The sequence below is a fragment of the Trichechus manatus genome, unplaced genomic scaffold (genome assembly GCF_000243295.1).
Source record: "Trichechus manatus latirostris isolate Lorelei unplaced genomic scaffold, TriManLat1.0 scaffold00161, whole genome shotgun sequence".
Lineage (NCBI taxonomy): Eukaryota > Metazoa > Chordata > Mammalia > Sirenia > Trichechidae > Trichechus > Trichechus manatus.
Window position 1 is genome coordinate 4,002,085 of NW_004444097.1, and position 18,814 is coordinate 4,020,898.

At 38.8% G+C, this 18,814-nt stretch overlaps 1 protein-coding gene across 5 annotated transcripts in view; it reads right to left on the bottom strand.

Annotated features, from left to right (window-relative positions):
* Positions 1-11,836: 11,836 nt before the first annotated feature.
* CEP152 (centrosomal protein 152) overlaps positions 11,837-18,814 on the bottom strand; it is a 102,981-nt gene continuing 96,003 nt past the window's right edge. For 4 of the 5 annotated variants that reach the window (XM_023740652.1, XM_023740654.1, XM_023740651.1 and 1 more), the window contains 4 exons: positions 18,499-18,605; positions 16,026-16,182; positions 15,678-15,781; positions 11,837-13,329 (listed from right to left, as the gene is read on the bottom strand). In XM_023740652.1, the coding sequence (XP_023596420.1) occupies positions 12,299-13,329; positions 15,678-15,781; positions 16,026-16,182; positions 18,499-18,605 (1,399 nt within the window). In that variant the 3' untranslated portion in view covers positions 11,837-12,298. Of the gene's footprint in view, positions 13,330-15,677; positions 15,782-16,025; positions 16,183-18,498; positions 18,606-18,814 lie in introns of those variants that run through there. The other variant, XR_002825615.1, reaches the window with a different exon arrangement.

The following is an 18,814-nucleotide window of genomic DNA, read 5'->3' on the forward strand; positions in this document are numbered from 1 at the left end:
ACTTTGTACTTCACCTCTAGGGGTTTGGTGGGACTTAAGTCTAATTACATGTCTAGAAGCAAAAATGGGTGGTGGGGATGTGTTTTGAGAGCATTCGGCAGGGTCTTGTAAGCCATCTTCCTCAGACACTGCCCCAGGCAATATCTCTGACAAAGGCACTTCAGACAGAAGTGAATTTTTCTCATCAGATGGGGGTGAAGGGGCTAGTGGTTTTGTTGGCAGGAGCAATTCAATGGAATTAGGGGCTCAATTTCTCCAGCTTCCTTATTATCTTCCCATATGTCCCCATCCCAAGTTTCAGGATCCCATTTCTTCCCAATCAATGCCCTCACTTTAGCTTCAGAAACCATTTGAGGTTGGGAATTCAACTGGCATTGTAATTCAGTCATTCTTATGATAAGATTCTGGGTTTGGTTTTTAGCAATATCAGCTCTGTTACAAGAAATAAGGCTGTCAGGGCACAAGTGGCAAATTTAAGGTCGTTTATGTGGTGCTTGGACTTTGATTCTGAAGTCCTAAGCTCATGTCTTTCTTTCACTACTTTGTCTAGTGAAAGTAGGACCAACCAACCAGCTTCCTTATACTTCTCACTCTGACAAAGTTGTAGGAAAGCATCTAACATGCAATCACCCAGAGCCTTGCCTCTCACCAATACTTGATCTATTGGTGGTGATATTTTGCATATTTCTATTGCCACCTCAGGCCATGGATTAGCAGTGCCCTCTTTACTACTGGAAGCAGAGTCATAAACATCTTTAAGACTACACCAGACTTGAAAACCAATTTAGAAAACTTATCCTTACTATTTTGTTTCTCTAGAACCACTCTCGGTACAAAATGTCATAGGCTGGGTTCTCTAGAGAAGCAAAACAAATGAAACATGTATATACATAAATACATATATATATGTGTATGCATATATATATATAGAGAGAGAGAGAGAGAGAGGTTTATCTCAAGGAAATGGCTCATGCAGTTGTAGAGGCTGGCAAGTACCAAGCCCTTGGGTCAGGCGTCAGGCTATAGGCTTCTTCTGACTCACATAGCTGCAGGAGCTGATGAAGCAAAGATCCACAGGTCAGACGGCAGGCTGCTGGCTCACAGACTGTGGAGGCTGATGAATCTAAGGTCGGCAGGTAAGATAGCAGGATAGCAGGTTGCTGGCTCAAGTCCCAAGAACCTTCCTATATTTTCCACAGTTAACAAGAGTTAGTTTTATAATCAGGAAAGCTTTTTTTTTTTTTTAAAGTATATTAGTATTGTATCACAAATGAAAACTTTCCATACAAAATGTGAAACTTAAATTTATATGAGAGATTGGAGTAAAGTATAAATTCTGTGGAGAATGATAGTGAAAGTTTTAGGGGAAAAAAGCAGAGCTAAAAATTACCCAGCAAGAATTCAAACTATACAGCAGGGAAGTCTGCAAGCAAAAGGACCCCTCTGAGCAGATACTGCACCAGTCAGCAGCAGCAAAAAGGAAGGTAACCCAGAGCTTAACTGGTCGATATTTTCTTCTCTAGTTGTCCTTGTTAACAATTCTACCTTTCCTATGCAAGCCCCTCCCCTCCTTGAGTATCAACATTTACTAAGTTTAATTTGTGGTTTCCTGCAAGGCATAAGACTCTCCTTTGCTGAAGAGCTCCTGAGTGGATATGCTTAGGCTTTCTACTCTCATGGGTATCACAAGTTATCAATTCTACATTGCCATCAGTGATGAAAAGATCTATCAGAAGCTAACTGTGTGATCTTGGGTGAGTCATTTTCCCTTTCTGGGTCTCAGTTTCTTCACCTGCAAAATTAGGAGAGTGAACTAACAGAACTGTAAGTTTAATTTTTTTTTAATCTCTGCAATTCTACAGAATTCTGAAGAAATTCTACAAAACATAAACATATTTTAATCACTTTCCCCCCTAAAATCAGCTATTCTATACCATATTCAGGGTACCATGTGCTATATAAAAATCCACTAGAGGGGAGTAAAACATTGGATGAGAAAGTATCACAATTTAACTTGAGTACTCTGTATAAATTATGTTTTAAACTTAGCTAATGTCTATTGTTTCCAACCAACCCTACTTAATTGCTTTATAATCCAAAGAAGTGAGGGAATCGCCATTTCCATGTGAAAATCTTACCTATAGAATAAAGCTCCAGGCCTGAGGCTAGAGAGTCTTTGTATTTTTAAGGCCACTCACTAATGAAGCAAAAGTAGTTCCTTAAAACAACAAGCTTGCCCATTTCATTTGTAGCTTTCTTTTTATATACAGCTGAGTTAGGGTGACCAAAAAGATCCCATAGTACGTAATTCAGAAGAGAAACTTCACCCCGACAATTAATTCTAACTGAAAGACAGGGAGCAGTCACAATGTTCATGACCCTGGAATAGTTTCATATTTAGAGACCTCAGAACTTTGTGTCTCAAGTTCTTTGCACCCTGAAGGCTGAAGGGAAGATTTTTGGTGGAACCCCTCACATTAAGATGATTAGAGACCCTACCCATTGATTTAATCCTTTTATTGTGAAGAAATATACTGTTTATACAATTAGCTTATCTTCTCTCTCAGAGTAATATCTTAAGATCTGGGCTCCTGGTTTTTGTTCTCAAGGAGCCAGTTTCAGGATAGGGGAAGGAGGGAGAGAGACAGGAGGAGGGAGGTGGTTCCATGACTGTCTCTGTCACATCATCAGGATGTCTCTGTTGGGGGTCCCCTGAAAAATCAGCTCAGAGGGCCAGGTATTAAAAGAATCCAGTCATACACTCTTTCTTTGATTACTGTTTCCAGAAGTTTTCTTAGTGTAGTTGTAGAATGATGAAGGATAAACCAAACCAAACCTGTTGCTGTAGAGTTGATTCTGACTCATAGCAACCCTATAGGATAGGGTAGAACTGCCCCATAGGGTTTCCAAGGAGAGCTGATGGATTCGAACTGCCAATGTTTTGGTTAGCAGACATAGCTCTTAACCACTGCACCACCAGGACTCCTGATAAAGTAGAGAGACTATTAATTGACTTTGTAGTCAGTTGGACGAGAGTTCGGATCCTAGATCAATTAATTAACTTGTAACTGTGTGACCTGGAGCTATTTATGTAACATATCCTGAGTGACAATATATAAAGCGAGACTTTGGTTATAAGGGACAGAAACCCAACTCAAACTAGGTTAAGTATACAACGTCATCTGGTCTCTCTTTCTCAATCTCTCTCTCTTCCCTCTCACCCCATTCTTGAGCTCTGTATCTCACTCTATCTTATAGGATAACATTTCTTTCACTTGGCAATGGTGGAGGACCTCAAAACTGACATCACCCCAGAAAGAGAGAGCCTCTTGCTTTCAACAACCATATATAAAATTCTACAGAAAGACTCTGATTGTCCCAACTTGAATCTTGTGTCCATTCCTATCCAGGACTAAGTCATGTGCCTATCCCTATGGCCAAGGAGAGAAGAATCATGACTAGAGTTGCCAGATAAACTACAGGATGCTCAGTTAAATTTGAATTTCAGATAAACAACAAAATTTTTTTTCTGTGTACCTTCCATACAATATTTGGGAAATATTATACTAAAAAAGTATTTATTTTTTATCTAAAAATAAAATTCTAATTGTCCCATGCAATATTTGGGACATACTTGTATGGACATGCAAGTCAGACAAGTTTACACGTGATGTCCTGATGTCTACATGGTTTCTTCCACATCTGCAGAGCACTACAGACACTCCTGGCACCACCCTCTTTGTCAGGAACCTACTACCCCCTTCACTTTGCAGATTATTAGAGGGAGTAATTAGGTGTGCTGTCTTGTACTGCTGTGTTTTGAAGAGGTTTTAGTGAACCAGCTTTCAGGGATCACTTACCACTGCACTGTCTGCCAAAGGCCTCGGGCACTACTAGTCCATGAGGGCTAGGCACAGAGATCAATCCAAGAGACAGACACCATGCCCTATTCAGAATTTCTCCTCTACTGTGGTGATTCCCTCTTCCTTCAGGATGAGTGATCTCCTAGGAGGCTCTTAGGTCCCTCTTGCAAACAGGCCACAGGAAGGCCACACGGGGGACAACGAGGAGGAGAGGGAGGATAGCAGGGTACACCTATGTTCAGCGTGTCTTCCTTTGCCAGGTTGCCTCCATCTCCTTGGGTAAGAAAGCTGTCCCCACTAGAACATCACCCCATATTTCAGTTATAAATTATCTGTGGAGGACTGTCCTTACTTATAAGAGGCTGGTATTTCTTTTTTTTTTTTATTGTACTTTAGGTGAAAGTTTACAGTTCAAGTTAGTTTCTCGTACAAAAATTTATACACACATTGTTATGTGACTCTAGTTGCTCTCCCTATACTGTGACAACACACTCATCCTTTCCACCCCGGATTGCCCGTGTCCATTCAACCAGCTCCCGACCCTCTCTGCCTTCTCATCTCGCTTCTGGGCAGGAGCTGCCCATTTAGTCTCATGTATCTACTTGAGCTAAGAAGCACCCTCTTCACAAGTATCATTTCATGTCTTATAGTCCAGTGTAACCTACGTCTGAAGAGCTGGCTTCGGGAATGGTTTCAGTTCTGGGCTAACAGAGAGTCCGGGGGCCATGTCTTCCAGGGTCCCTTAATAGTCTCAGTCAGACAATTAAGTCTGGTCTTTTTACTAGGATTTGAGTTCTGCACCCCACTTTTCTCCTGCTCCGTCAGGCAATCTCTGTTGTATTCCCCATCAGGGAGGTCATTGGTGGTAGCCGGATACCATCTAGTTCTGGTCTCAGGATGATGCAGCCTCTGGTTTATGTGGCCCTTTCTGTCTCTTGGGCTAATATTTTTCTTGTGTCTTTGGTGTTCTTCATTCTCCTTTGCTCCAGATGGGTTGGGGCCAGTTGATGCATCTTAGATGGCCGCTTGCTAGCTTTTAAGACCCCAGACATAAGTGGCTGATATTTCTTATCTAGTTTTCATTATTTTTTTAACATTAAAAATGACCTGACAATCTGTTGTTCATATGCTTGTTTTAAATATTTTTACGCAAAAGTAAGGTGCAGAACAGTGGGTATAATATGCTACCACTTATATACAATAAGGGTATATTTAAATAAGGTATATTTAAACATATATATCTGCATACACATAGACTCCAAATAACAGAATCTTCCTCAAAGGGCAGAGAACTAGGGGAAGGGGGTGAGAGCTGGGAAGGAGGCTTTTAACTATGTGACATCTTCTTATAATATCTAAATTTACCATTTGATTATGTTAATTTTAAAAACAATACATACTCATTTATGACTGTTCTCCCACCAGATATATTGATCATTCTCTCTGCTGTGCCTGCAACATGTCTTTGAGTATAAGTAAAATGCATAGAGTAGGGAAGCACTGTTATTCTTTTTCTCTTTTCTAAACCAAATCATCTATTAGACCTGCTGATCACCTCCAAAGCTTAATCTGTAATGACAGTGATGCGATACCCCACTTAGGATTTTATTCCTCCTCAGCAAATTAGCTGGGCCAGTTAACTTAGTGGCTGCAGTGATCATGGCTCATCACCGGCACAACCACCCACCCCACAGTTAACTTAGTGGTTGCAGTAATCACACTCATCACTGGCACAACCACCCATCCCACAGTTAACTTAGTGGCTGCAGTGATCATGGCTCATCACTGGCACAACCACCCATCCCATGTTGTTTATGGAAAAGGAGAAACCCCAACAACATAGAGAGCTAAGACTTTTGGACCAGCTGTGGTGAGAGCTACAGAAGAAAGGGAACGCATTTTATACCCATTTAAATAGAAATCAGGCATCTCTGCTTAGGGGGTGCAATCTTGATCAGAAAAACAAAGCTACCCCTACCGCTGGGGGGTCAGTATCTGCGAGATGTGCTGTAGAGGGGCTGTCTTTCTCTGACTGTTCTCCTACAGAAACTCAGATTATGAGTTTGGGCTTGAACAATCAGGTATGGTCTGCAGAATCATGGTAGCAAAGTGAAATAAGAACAGATCAACTTATTTTGTATCTAAAAACAAAAAACCACAGAGTGATTATAAAGCAACCGATTCAAATAAGAGTGAGAATTGCCAGAAAATGACTAACTAGTACGTGTTGCAGCCTCATTGGAATTTGTTTAATAAGTTGCACATTTGTCATTCATTGTAGGTTGGTTCTTTGGGTGCCAGAAGACATAACTTCATTATATAATCAAATATTTGAACTTGCTGGAAAACCAGCACTGAAGAACGTCCATCATTTTGTCATTTCTAAAAGTCTTTCTCTAGCCAGCTGAGTATTCTGAATTGAACCTTAATCACAGGGTGCGTATCTTTGCACCCTCTCTGCAAGACTACTGACCTGACCCTTCTAAATTGACTGATGGCTCTGAAAAGGAGGAAGAGAGCCGCTGCTTGGCCTTGGTCTTAGAAAGAGGTGGGAAGCTAGACGGCTCTGAATTTTTCAACTTGCAAATTTCTATTCGGCCATAAATTTGTCAGCTATGGTAACATGTTAATTACCCTAAAGAACTACTATGCTTAAAGATAAAGCATCTTCATTTTTGGAGGTCTTTTTTATTTCCTGGTATCCATACCCATGTGTGTTTGATTCTCACATCTTTGAAAACTTCTTCCAAAAAGAACAAATCTTCTCTTTTCTTCTAAAAAAACCTCTTTGGCTAATATTACATATTTTGATTTTGAGCAGGTTTGGGTTTTCTTTCTTTCTTCTGATGTTCAAGTGTTGTTGCCCCAGAGCAGGCAAATACTCTAGTATATCCAGGGAAAAGAACTTTGAAAGTCCATTTCCTTCAGTATTCATTCAGGAGGTGACTTGAAGAAGGTAATTTACTTCCAACAGTGATACCTTTTTTATTCAAACTCCAAATGGAGATAAAACTTTGCTTAGGAATGGGTCAAATGTATTCTGATCTGAAGGAAAAAAAAAAAAAAAAGAATGCCCATTTTTTTAAAACTTGGTTTTAGGTGTTTATCAATCTCCCAGCATTCTGGGAACAAAAGTTTGTGTCATTCTACCAGTTGGTCTAGAATTGATACATCCATGTGCAAATTTTGCAAAGTACTGGAGAACATACAAGAAACAGTGTTCACTGGCAGAGACTTCACACTAGATTTAGAGTCCTGAAAAAATAAACACCACCATTTTTATTGCCAGTTAGAGATGACGATTAGTGAGTCTTTACTATGCACCAGGCACTGTTAGGTCCTTTTCAAAACTTCTCATTTGAACTTTCCAACGACCTCATGAAGCAGATACTATTAAGATATTTTCAGCTGCAAATAACAGAAAGACAGATTGCCCAAACAAACAAGGATGTGTATACATCCCATAATAAGGAAGCACAGATTGATCAGCTCTGTGACAGTATAGTAGGGCTCTCGCCCTGCTCTGTAGTTCTCAGAGCTCTGCCCTCCTCAGTGGGATGGCTTCATTTCAGGATGGAAGCAAGATGGAAGCACCCCAGCTAGACACAGCAACATCGCAGCAGTGGTTCTCACCGCCGACGTAGAAAAGGGGCTCTCCTTTCCAGTGTAGAAGGAGACACTCTTTAGAAACACTTTCCAGAGGCCCTCCAGTTCTTCCCTTATATCACATTGGCCAGATCTGAGTCATACGTCCACCCCTAAATCAATCAGACAATAGCAATTGGGGCCCTGTGATAAGTTTAAGCCAAATGGGCGTCATCTCTAGAGTTGGGACTGAGTCATGAGAGGAAGGAACAGACACCCCCCTCCTTGCTTCCAGCAAGGAAGAAGTAGGTAATAATGTTGGGTTGACAACCAACAGTGTCAGCTACATATCCCCATCTAGATCTGGGATCTAAGGCTCACTAGTTAAGTGATAGAATCCGGATGTGAAACATGTTTGATTCCAAAGTCTGATTACAATCACTACCTCAGTCTTCTACCCTAAGAAAACTCTGGTTTGAACTAACTGGGTTTGAGCTATTCAGCACAGATCTAACCTGATTTTTAGCGAGGCAGTATAGGACAGTATCAGCTCCTGTTTTTAGTATGAGGGTCTCTTATTGATGATACAATAGCATCTACATGTATTTGAAAAAATGCTATACTGATGTTGGAGATGTATTGTTGTTTTGGTGTATAGACAAACCTTCACGAGCATATGGGGTCATATCCATCTTGCAGTAATTCATGGCTACTTTGGATGCCTGTTCAATCACATAATGAGAGTCCTTGGGTAAGTTCCTTCAGCTCTATCAACCTCCTTTCTCATCTGTAAAATGGGCATATTAAGACCTACTTTGAAAGATTATTGGAAGAGCTGGGCCAAAAGTCCTCAGGACAGGTCCACTGTAGGTACTCAAAAAGCATTTTGTGTTTAAACACAGGCCAAACCTTAAGAAACCTAACAAACAGATAAGAATTAAAAAAAAATCTTTTACCCAATTAAAAAAAATAATTTTTTTTTTTTAATTCATGGAGGGGGGTGGTTCAGAAACCATTAATCTGTGAACATTTGAGCATCTGCGAATCAACATAATTGTTTAATGAATTATCTTGGAGACTTTGCAGAGTAGATTGTGAAACTGCACATTCTAAGAAATTTCCAGGACTCACTGACAGTCAATGAAATCATTGACTTTTATAGAGCCATTGTGATCACTCATGAACTGGGTTCACCCCATCTTTTTATACATATGAACTGTGTTTCTAGGGTTAATAAGGTCAGGGAAGTATAGGAAGCAGAATTTGGTCCAGTATGTTAGGTACACAAGATGATGAATAAAATCGTGAAATCAAATTTGTTGTAAGAAAACAAAATCTTTCAGACAAAAACTATGCCGGAACCAAACCCAAAAAACAATTTTAAAAAATTCCAAAAAGACTTTTTTTGTTAGTTCTATTCAATTTATTCACCACATAACATTTTCAAGAACACAAGATTTAATTTGATCTCTAAGTTTCCATATAATTTCTGAACTTTAAGGAAGAAGCCATTCCATTTGTTACTTTTGAAAAGTTTCTGTTGAATGACATTTTACCGTTTTGATTCCTAATTAATTTCCTGTTCTGGTGCTTAAAAAGCTGTTACAATTATATATTAAGAGGTTTTAGAATGCCATATTTACTTCTATGAAATTTCTAAATGTCTTTTAATTTTTTCTTTAAGATGAATTACTCTGATTGAATTTTAAAATTACAAGATGGTTCTATTATAGGTTTTCCAGTTGTTAAGTTCCTAGTTGCAATATAACCTCTATATAATATCCTAGCCCATAAATCTCCACTTAAGAGTAAGATGTACTTTTTTTCCTACATCCTACCAAGGAGGCAAGTTAAACTGATTCACATATGGAGAAGCCTGCTGCACTCATTTTCCTTCTTGGGAGCAAAGGGGAGAAGTGGAAGGAAAGAGGAAAGAACTGCCCCCTTTAAAATGAATTCCAGCTCATCTATAAACCAGCCAAATACAGTACAGGGATTAAGAGCATAAGCTCTGTACTTAAAAAAAAAGACCAATATTAAATGCTGGCTCATTAGTTGTGACAATTATACCATAACAATATAAGATGTTAATCAGAGGGGAAACCACACAGGGAATTCTCTGTGCTATCTGTGCAATGTCTTTGTAAATGTAAACTATTCTAAAATTATTTGTTTTAAAAAAGGACTTGGGTGTGACCAGCTCTACCATCCGTTAGCTGTGTTGAGCGAATTACTTAAGCCCTCTAAGCCTCGGTTTAAAATGTCCATATACAGCATCCCTCAAATGGCCGCTGCGAGGATTCAATGAGATAATGAAGTGCTTGGCACAATTAGTGTCCAAGTTAGTGTCTGTCCATTAGTTTTTACTATTCCTGTGTGCCCGACCAAGGAATGGCCATTGCAGTTTTCAAAGGAAGGCACAGCCTCTTAAATTCACCATGTCCTGATTTCTTCCTGATTTCTCAGCACCTGTTGATAGCACAGCAATCTTCTCAATATTTGTTGATAGCTAGCACAATAATCGTCCCAATCACCCAGGCTCTAAACCCCTCGGTACGCCCCTCTTCACGACCCTGCATTCAACCAGGCACCTTTTCAGCTGTGTTTCCTACTGCTCCCCTTCGCCCACTCTTAGATCTCGTGAGATATGCCTACTGACTTCTTATGGGGCCTTGGGTCAATGACTTAGTCTCTCTGGGCCTGTTGCCTTATCTTTAAAATGATACCACCTACTTCACAGGGTTATTGTGGAGATTGAATGACATGAAATATCTAATATAGGTAAAGTCAGTTAACACATATGTGGCCTTTAACATGGGGCCATATAGAAGCAATTATTTAATGTTAACTAAATCTACTGCTGAAAGTCTAATCACTTCCCCCATTCTCAACTCTTCCTCAGCTTTCAACAAGTGCAGGAAGACGACAGAAAGCATTACCTTTCAGACCCATGTAAATCACTGGTCATAATCAGCTGTACAGGGAGTCCTGAGATGGCCCAAACAGTTACTGTGCTCAGCTGTTAACAAAAAGGTTGTAAGTTTGAGTCCAACCAGAGGTGCCTTGGAAGAGAGGCCTGACAATCTACTTCTGAAATACCAGTTACTAAAAATCCTATGGAACACAGTTCTACTCTTACACACATGGGGTCTCCACGAGTCAGAATGGTCTTGAAGGCAACTGGAATTTGACTGTACAGTCTCTCATTTGCACACGGATCAATTCATACCTTCCTTAGTGGTGGGAGAAGGGTGTATAACATAAAAGAACCTAATCCTATTGAGATTATAGATATCGAAACAGATTACAGATACCATAAAAGGGGCAGAAAGCAAAAAGATTTTTAGTTTCAACCTTGATGCTGAGAGTTTAAATACCTGGCATGGATATACAACAAAGATAGCAATGTAGGTGAGCTATGAGGTAGATTCTCAGCTGATTTATACCCAGGGTTTAAGATGTTCAACCACCAACCAGACCCATGTGGAGCATAAACTCTGCTGGTTTACGGATTTTCTTAGTGTGAGCGATGGCAGCCAAGCTGATGGAGAAGGGGCATTGTATCTTCAGGAACACAAGAGAGATTCTGAAGAGACAGTTTGTTCCCTTCTCCAGCAGCAGATCAATGCAAGACCAAAATCCAGTGCTAAGCTGAGGCTTATCCAAATCTGGTCACCAGCTAAGGGGACCCGGCTTTCCAAGTCTCAGCAGTTTCTCTTCTTTCTTACTTTTAGAGTTGGTTATCAGTAGGTGGAGGATGCATCTTGCCACCCACCCTTTCCCCTCCTCCCTTGCCACCACTACCCACGTCAGCCTGGTTCTGGGTAGAAAAATATACCAGATGAACCCCAAAACACAGTCCATAATACATTAGGGGTGAAAAATATGAGAGCAACTGTTTTTAGGCAGCACTTGCAGGCATCTAAGCACCTGCATACATTCCATCTCTAGGAATCTGAAAGAGAATTCACCCAGAAATGGAGTATTTAGGTGGCCATTCACTTCTGCATGCATTCTTCACTTTAGAATTACCACCTTCGACCTATAGAATTAATAAGACAGGCAGCCACAATTAATTCTGTACTATAAATAAACATAAAAATCTAATAGTATAAAAAGTTTTTGGTACGTGACAAAGCTCGTTACTTCAATATTTCAGATGAAGGAAAGACTGTAAAACCATAAAAGAGATAAAGAAAGTCTCTGGAAATCACAAGTGATACGAAATAATGTAAATGTCGACTAAAAAAATTTAGACTGGTATTTTAAATAATGAAACCAGGACACAGCTATGTGTTTTGCAGCAATCCTGGGAAAATTTCTTTTCTACTAATTAAAAGCAAGGATCAAAATTTTGGGTAGACATTTCCAGGAAAGGTATAGCCTCATTAAACATGGCTGATGTTAAAAATTAAATTTTACTGACCATACATGCAAACAATCAGTTTATATTTTTTCTGGATGAATTTCAAACATGCTGCCAATATTACATTTATATACTGTCAATTACAAAATAATTCATAACAATTCTACAGATCATATGCAAGTTTATTTAAACAGGTAATAATTTAACACTGCACAGTAAGCAAATTTATAAATACAAAAATAGATGGTTTGGCAAACAAATATAATCACCACACAGAAGAAGCAGATTACATGTACACCGTCCAGCCTCTGGAAGATTAAGGCAACGTAAATATCTCAAGTAATTTTATGAGAATACTTTACTCATGTAATAAATGTTATTAAAACATCTTAAAATAGGCAGAGCCCACAATTTTTTCAGTATGAAGTCTTCCCTTCCGGTTTTCTTGTCAGTATAACGATTCTTCTTAAATACTGTACAACAATTAGTCTAGATGAACAAATGGGCTAGCAAAGCCACTATCTTGTTGGCTAGCTAGGGGAGGGATTGATTTTCTCAAAGGCTGCCAATACACTGAAGATGGGACTGTGCTGCTGAGTTTTTTTAAATCTGACTTTAACAGATCAGTCGTGTGATGAGATGGGTGTCCAAGAGTCATACTGATCTTTTCTGGCTGCGAATACATGGTTTCTGCCGACAGGCCTGGAGTGTGATCAGTCTGACATTTCATCGGTTTACAAATCATATTATTTTTCTCTGTATCTGGAAGGCAGTTAGTTGCTGAAGACGGTTTGGATTTAACAGATTCAGTTAGCGTATCCAGGGTTACTTGCGGCCCACTATGTAGAAATGACACTTCATGACTGTGACAGGGCAGAGCCGCACTGCTGGCGCGCCAGTCTAAGGAGACACTGAGGGCCCCTCCATCCTTGACTGGAGTTTCCTGAACGCCCGAACCTCGACTTGTCTCAGGTGCAGCATTTTCACCTTCCGTCAGTGGGCTGCATTTGTATACTTTTAAACCAGGTCTTTCATTGGGACCTCGAAAGGCTATACATGTGGATCCTGATTCGGAAAGGCCTGGGGTACATCTAGGTGAGGGTTTATTTCCGAAAGTGCCAAGAAAGGGGTATGCGGCTGAATGCAGAGGAGATTCAGAGCCAATGTCACTGAGCAGATCTTTCTTCTTATGCAAACTCAAGCCTCTCTCACCTTCACAAGGAACAAACTCAGGAGAAACATTCCCTGGCAAAATGTCTAGCTGACTGCAGCTATTATCCCCAAAATTAAAGTCTGAATGTGACCCCTTGGAGCCCACAAGCTTTCTGTCCCCCTGCTCAGCGTCCTCTAACCGCCTTCGTAAGTTACAAGCAGCCTTCTTAGGAACTTGTTCACACATACTTCTGGGGATACTGCTTGATTTCCTTTCATTGTAGCCAGGTATATGCTGATTCACATCATTCCTTTTTGGTTTTTCAACTCCAATCAGCATCTCTGAAGTCAGAGGCAGTGCTACTATGTACAGGGGAACACAAAATTAGGAGAAAATTAACGTTTATGAGAAGCAAAAATATGTTTTTATGTATTCTCAAAGAATGCACACGTTTTTAATCATTCTCAAAGAAAATATATCAATGTTGGACATTTTAAAATATTCTTTACACAAATCCATTAATAAAGCTTGGCAATGTTGTTTTTGAAATCAGATATATTATTATTTTTCCCCACCCGATTCATCATTTTCTGTAATAGATGTTATAGGGTTTGAAGAGCCAACTGCAACGTTTCCAATCTTGCTCTAGTGTCGAGTATGGAGTTTCTGATAGACTCTATATTGGCTGGAAGAATCTGTCTGCCCAACACCTACACACACCTACACACACACACACCCAGACGCCTACCAACACACACACACAGCCCTCTGTAAAACTAAATTGAGTTTCTGATTTAATTAGTTAACAACACTAAATCAGATCAGAGGAAAGCAGCCAGACAGTATAGAATCAGAGGCATCGTATCTCAGAGTTCTGTACCTTGGTTCTTAGAGTTCATGAAGAGTTTGCTTCTTCTGGGGACACATTTGCCCACTGTCACCCCAGATCTAGAAAATTCTTTTCTTGATACATGCCGCTGCCCTTTTATTCCCAAGGTTCCCATCACCATTCCAAAATTTACACAAATCGTCTTTATGCTTCCATGTGAGGAATGTTTACCAACATCAGACTCTTGATTTCTTGAACAATCTCTCTGCTTCAAACTTCCCAGCAGTTCAAAAATTCATTTACCCACAGATATGTTAAAATCTCCCTGTGCGATTGGGAATTCACCAATTTTTTTTCATGTATTTTTATCAAATTTTGCTTTATATATTCTAAAGTTATGTTATTACGTATAGAAAAAAACAATTTATAGCGTCTTGGACGACTGCTCCTTTATCAATATGAACTATCACCTTTGTCTCTTTTAATGCCTACTCTAATTTACCTAATAATAACATTGCATTTAACTCTATAATCAATTTAATATCAACCCTGCATTTGCTTGGTATATTATTCTCCATCCCTTTATTTTGAATTTTAGATGTTCTTCTTGTAAAAATAGCATATATCTGAATTTTTTGAAACCCTATTTGAAAGTCATGGTCTTTTAATAAGTGAGTTTAACCTATTTATATTTATTGTGATTGATGATATCTTTCAATCTACTATTATATCTTTCTTTTCTTTTCTTTACTATTATATCTTCCTTTTCTTTCCTGATTTTGTTAAGATTGAAAATGCTTTCTTCCAAGTTTTTCTCCTACCAGTTTAAAAGTTACATATTGTATTTCTATTTCTCTATTGGTTACCCTTAAATTTTAAAACACATACTTAAACCTGCATTTTTCTAGCAGTGGCTAGAGTTATCAATATCTATATCCTTGAATATGGTAAAAATCTTAGTATATTTTTAGTTTCCTCTACAATATCCTCTTGCATCTCTCTGGGAACACTAGATTTTTCTAATCTCTGTAAGTCCCGTTGTCTGATCTGTTAATTCTACTGGTTTTTTGTTTTTAGTTTGGTGTCTTTTTTTCACAGTGCTGGCTTTCTATAAATGTGTGGTAACTCTTGATTGAATCCTTATCTTTTAGATTTCTAGAATGCTGTATCTGTTTGTGCTGCTTCTTTAAAGGAGTTGGGTGTGGGGTAGAGACAAATGAGCTTCAAGGTAGAAAGATTTAATAGCTGGTACTCTAAGTATGTGGGCTCCCAGTTCCACCTTGTTGTGGCTAACCACCTGGAGCACTTGCCCTGCTCCCATACTCTTTGTTCCTGGTGCTCTTGTCCAGCCCATTATTAAGGTTGGGGAAGGGAGGGGAGAAGAAGAAATAAAGAAAGGTGGCTCTACCTGGTTGCTGTTGTTCCAGAATACCAACTAATCACCCCATTAGTATTCCCGGGGTTCCCTAGTTGTCCTAGAACATTCTACCTTCAGACATGAAACAGTTTTGAACTGAGGTTTTCATCTTCAATCCTATACTGTCTCCTTTCTTTCAGTTTCTCATAGCTTTTGCTCTACCAATTACATGTTTTTAAAACTCAGTTATAGATCTCTTCTTTCTCTCCTTCTTCATTTGTTTATTAGATATTTTCTGTCACTTCTAGGGATCAGGCAGGAACAGGAAGCTGCTGTGTATGCTCAGTCTGCCTACTTGAAATGGAAATGCTACATTCTTTTTGTAAACCTCCCATTTAAGTTAAAACACAACTTTATAAATTAACTCCGTACTTACCTTTTCTGGTCTTTTTCATACTGAAAAGAGATAAATAACAAAAAAAAAAAGAAGAGAAAAACCATTTAAGTGACTCATTTTGACATACCAGACTGTGTAGTTTTGCTCTGGGTTCTTTTAGAAATAGGTGTTTCCAGCAATTTTGCCATTGTAGCAAGTTTGCTAGCGGCATTCATAATCTTTTTATCGGCCCTGTGGGGAATTCCAGAATATTAAATTAATATAGTTTAAAGGGAAAAAATGAGTTTTCTTAGCCCCAGGATTTCTGTTTTTCTATTAGCTCTGCCAACATTTAGGGTAATACAGCCAGTAAGTTTCTTTTAACCGCAGTGGCTCATCACATAGAAATAGTTAATTTTGTGGTTAAGGAAAATAGATAAAAAATGACAACATGCCGTCCTGGTACTCTCAGGCACAGTGTTTAGACTAAACTTACCCCTCCTGTTTTCCATTATCCTGCAAAATCTGTTGGAGGCAAACCAAATAATATTTGCGCATCTTTCGGGCGGTTTCTTGACGTTCTCGAAATACCTCTGCTTTTACCATTTCAGCAGCTCTTTCCTTACTCTCCTGGATATAGCGGAGCATATCACCTATAGGAGGTGGGAGGGAATCCCCAAAGAATTCATGTTTAGTGCAGTTTTTCAGAAATAGGAGAGGCAGACTTCAGATCAATTTTTTTGGGAGATGAAGTAATTGGAAGAATAATTTAAACATTATAGATCTTCACAATCCTTAAAATGGGATATTTCGGATCACCATTTTGGTGGACTCAAAAGAGAATTCATTTACAAGTCCTTTTGGAATGATGATAGCCACATATGCTAAGGACATATGGCATATTCCTTATGGAAATTTTGTCATGTTCCAAAACACTTAGGTAAGAAAATGTCATAAATTTGAGGCAAGGAAATTCATATATTTCAATTATACATTATGTCCAGTTGTGAGAAGAGGAAAAAGAAATATAAAGAAAGGGCGAGGCAGAAAGGAACAGTGAAGCAGACACCAAAAGACAGAAGCAAAGGAAGCAATACGAGCTGGAGAGAGACTGTTGTTTACTTGTGCTCTGAAAATCCATGTGCCATCACTTATTCAATTCGTTCAGCAGCACTTATTGAGTATCTAACTAAATATAATATTATAATTCATGAGAGATATGTACAAATCTAATGTAGGGAAGAATATGAGGCTTTATAGTTGCCTTTTGAAATGCATATTTAAATGTAGTTCACAGCTTTCAAGGTCTCTTTTTTAACTCAACATGCTTTGATTGAGGCCCCCATTAGTTGAGGCTGATATATTTTACTAAATCCAGGGCTACAGCCTACATCTAGAATTTCACCACCCCTGTTATATTAGGAATACCAATTTTCACCACCCCTGTTGTATTAGGAATACCAATTCATAGAAGAATCTCCCTTTTAAAGGTAGGAAGCTCTTCCTGAAAATTAGATGTTCTATGTAAAAATACTAACTGGGAGACTAGTTTCTACATATAGGCAGTCCTCAGGTTATGAACATCCAACTTATGGACAACTCATACTTAAGAACAGACTGCCATAAAGCCTATTATATTAAAAATTTGAGTTAAATACAATGGTTCGTAATAATGAACACACACACAATTTTGTGACACTCATGAAAACACTGTGCAGTTTGAAGTGTTTCTGAAGTGTTTTATATGCACAGAAGGGCAAAATATTTACTATATACTAAGACAAACATTTGACTAACTGATGCTAAATAAGAACTGTATGTACCTGTTCCAACTCACCTACAAATTTGACTTAAAGACAGACTTAGGAACAGATCTTGGTTGCAACCCAGGACTGCCTGTAGTTTTCCCTATATAAACACTGGTCATTTCAGTGGGAGATATATACATTCTATATAATTTTGATATTGAAAGCCAAGAGGTATTCTACTGGACAACCATAAACCAGGGAAATGATCTGCAAGATATGCTGGCATGACCTTGTCCCACAAAGGACTTGATAAACAAATTTACATCTATGATTTAATCCACCATGAGAACGATGACAAACAACAGAACAGCTCCTAACTAGATCCAGTTCTACAGTCCTTAAAAGTTTATGGTAACCTGCTGCCAGCTGCCGTTGAGTTGACTCTGACTCACGGTGACCCATGTGTGTCAGAGTAGAACTGTGCTCCATAGTTAATCACTGTGTCAATGGCTGATTTTTTCAGAAGTAGATCATCAGGCCTTTCTTCAGAGGTACCTCTGAGTGTACTTGAACCTCTAACCTTTCGGTTAGCAACAGAGAATGTAAACACTTTGCACCACCCAGGGACTCCAAAAAGCTTATGGTAGAAAGTGATAATTGCTACTTTAAAACTCATGTGACATTTTCTTTGCTAAAAGTTATTTAAGTTGTAAGATTATTAAACGTTTACTTTAGTACTGGTATCCAATAAAGAAATAGGGTAATCAGTAATAGAGAAATAACTCTACCCTCAGGTTACTTCCAAAGATATAACTTGGGCAAAATGATCTATTACTGCATGATTTAGAAAAAGTATCAACAATCCCTTCTAAGAGCAGGCAAGATCCCAGAACAGGTAGTTCGGCAAACTCCCTCAAATTACTGTTGTTATTGATGTTGTGCTGTCGAGTCGATTCCTACTCACAGTTACCCTATAGGACGGAGTAGAACTGCCCCATGGGGTTTCCAAGGCTGTAATCTTTATGGAAGCAGATTGCCACATCTTTCTCCTGCGGGGTGGCTGGTGGGTTCAAACCGCCAGTAGCCAAGTGCTTAACCACTGTGTCACCCGGGCTTCTTCTAAAATTACTACTGCTAGTAAACACTGAGTTTACATAGAACAACAACAATAAAAAAGCTCAAACCATCCTTAAAATCTTTGGAATTTCCTTAGGGACTTACGCTTAATTTTTTTTACAGCTTTAATGTATTGCCCACGAAGTTCTTCCAAGGCCTTCCCACTGTAGAGCATGTAATAAGCATTTTCAACGGCCCCTTCAGACAATGACCTGAAAACAAACCAAAGATGCAAAAACAGGTGGCAAGTGAAAAACTTCCTTTGAAAAATGTATATGTATCCATACATTCTAAAAATAGAAATGTGCTAAAAATTTTATATACAAGGATCTTCATTATAGATATTTAAAATAAGGGAAAATGGAAATAAATGTTATGATTGCTTAAATAAATCATGGTAAATTCATATGATTAAAACCCT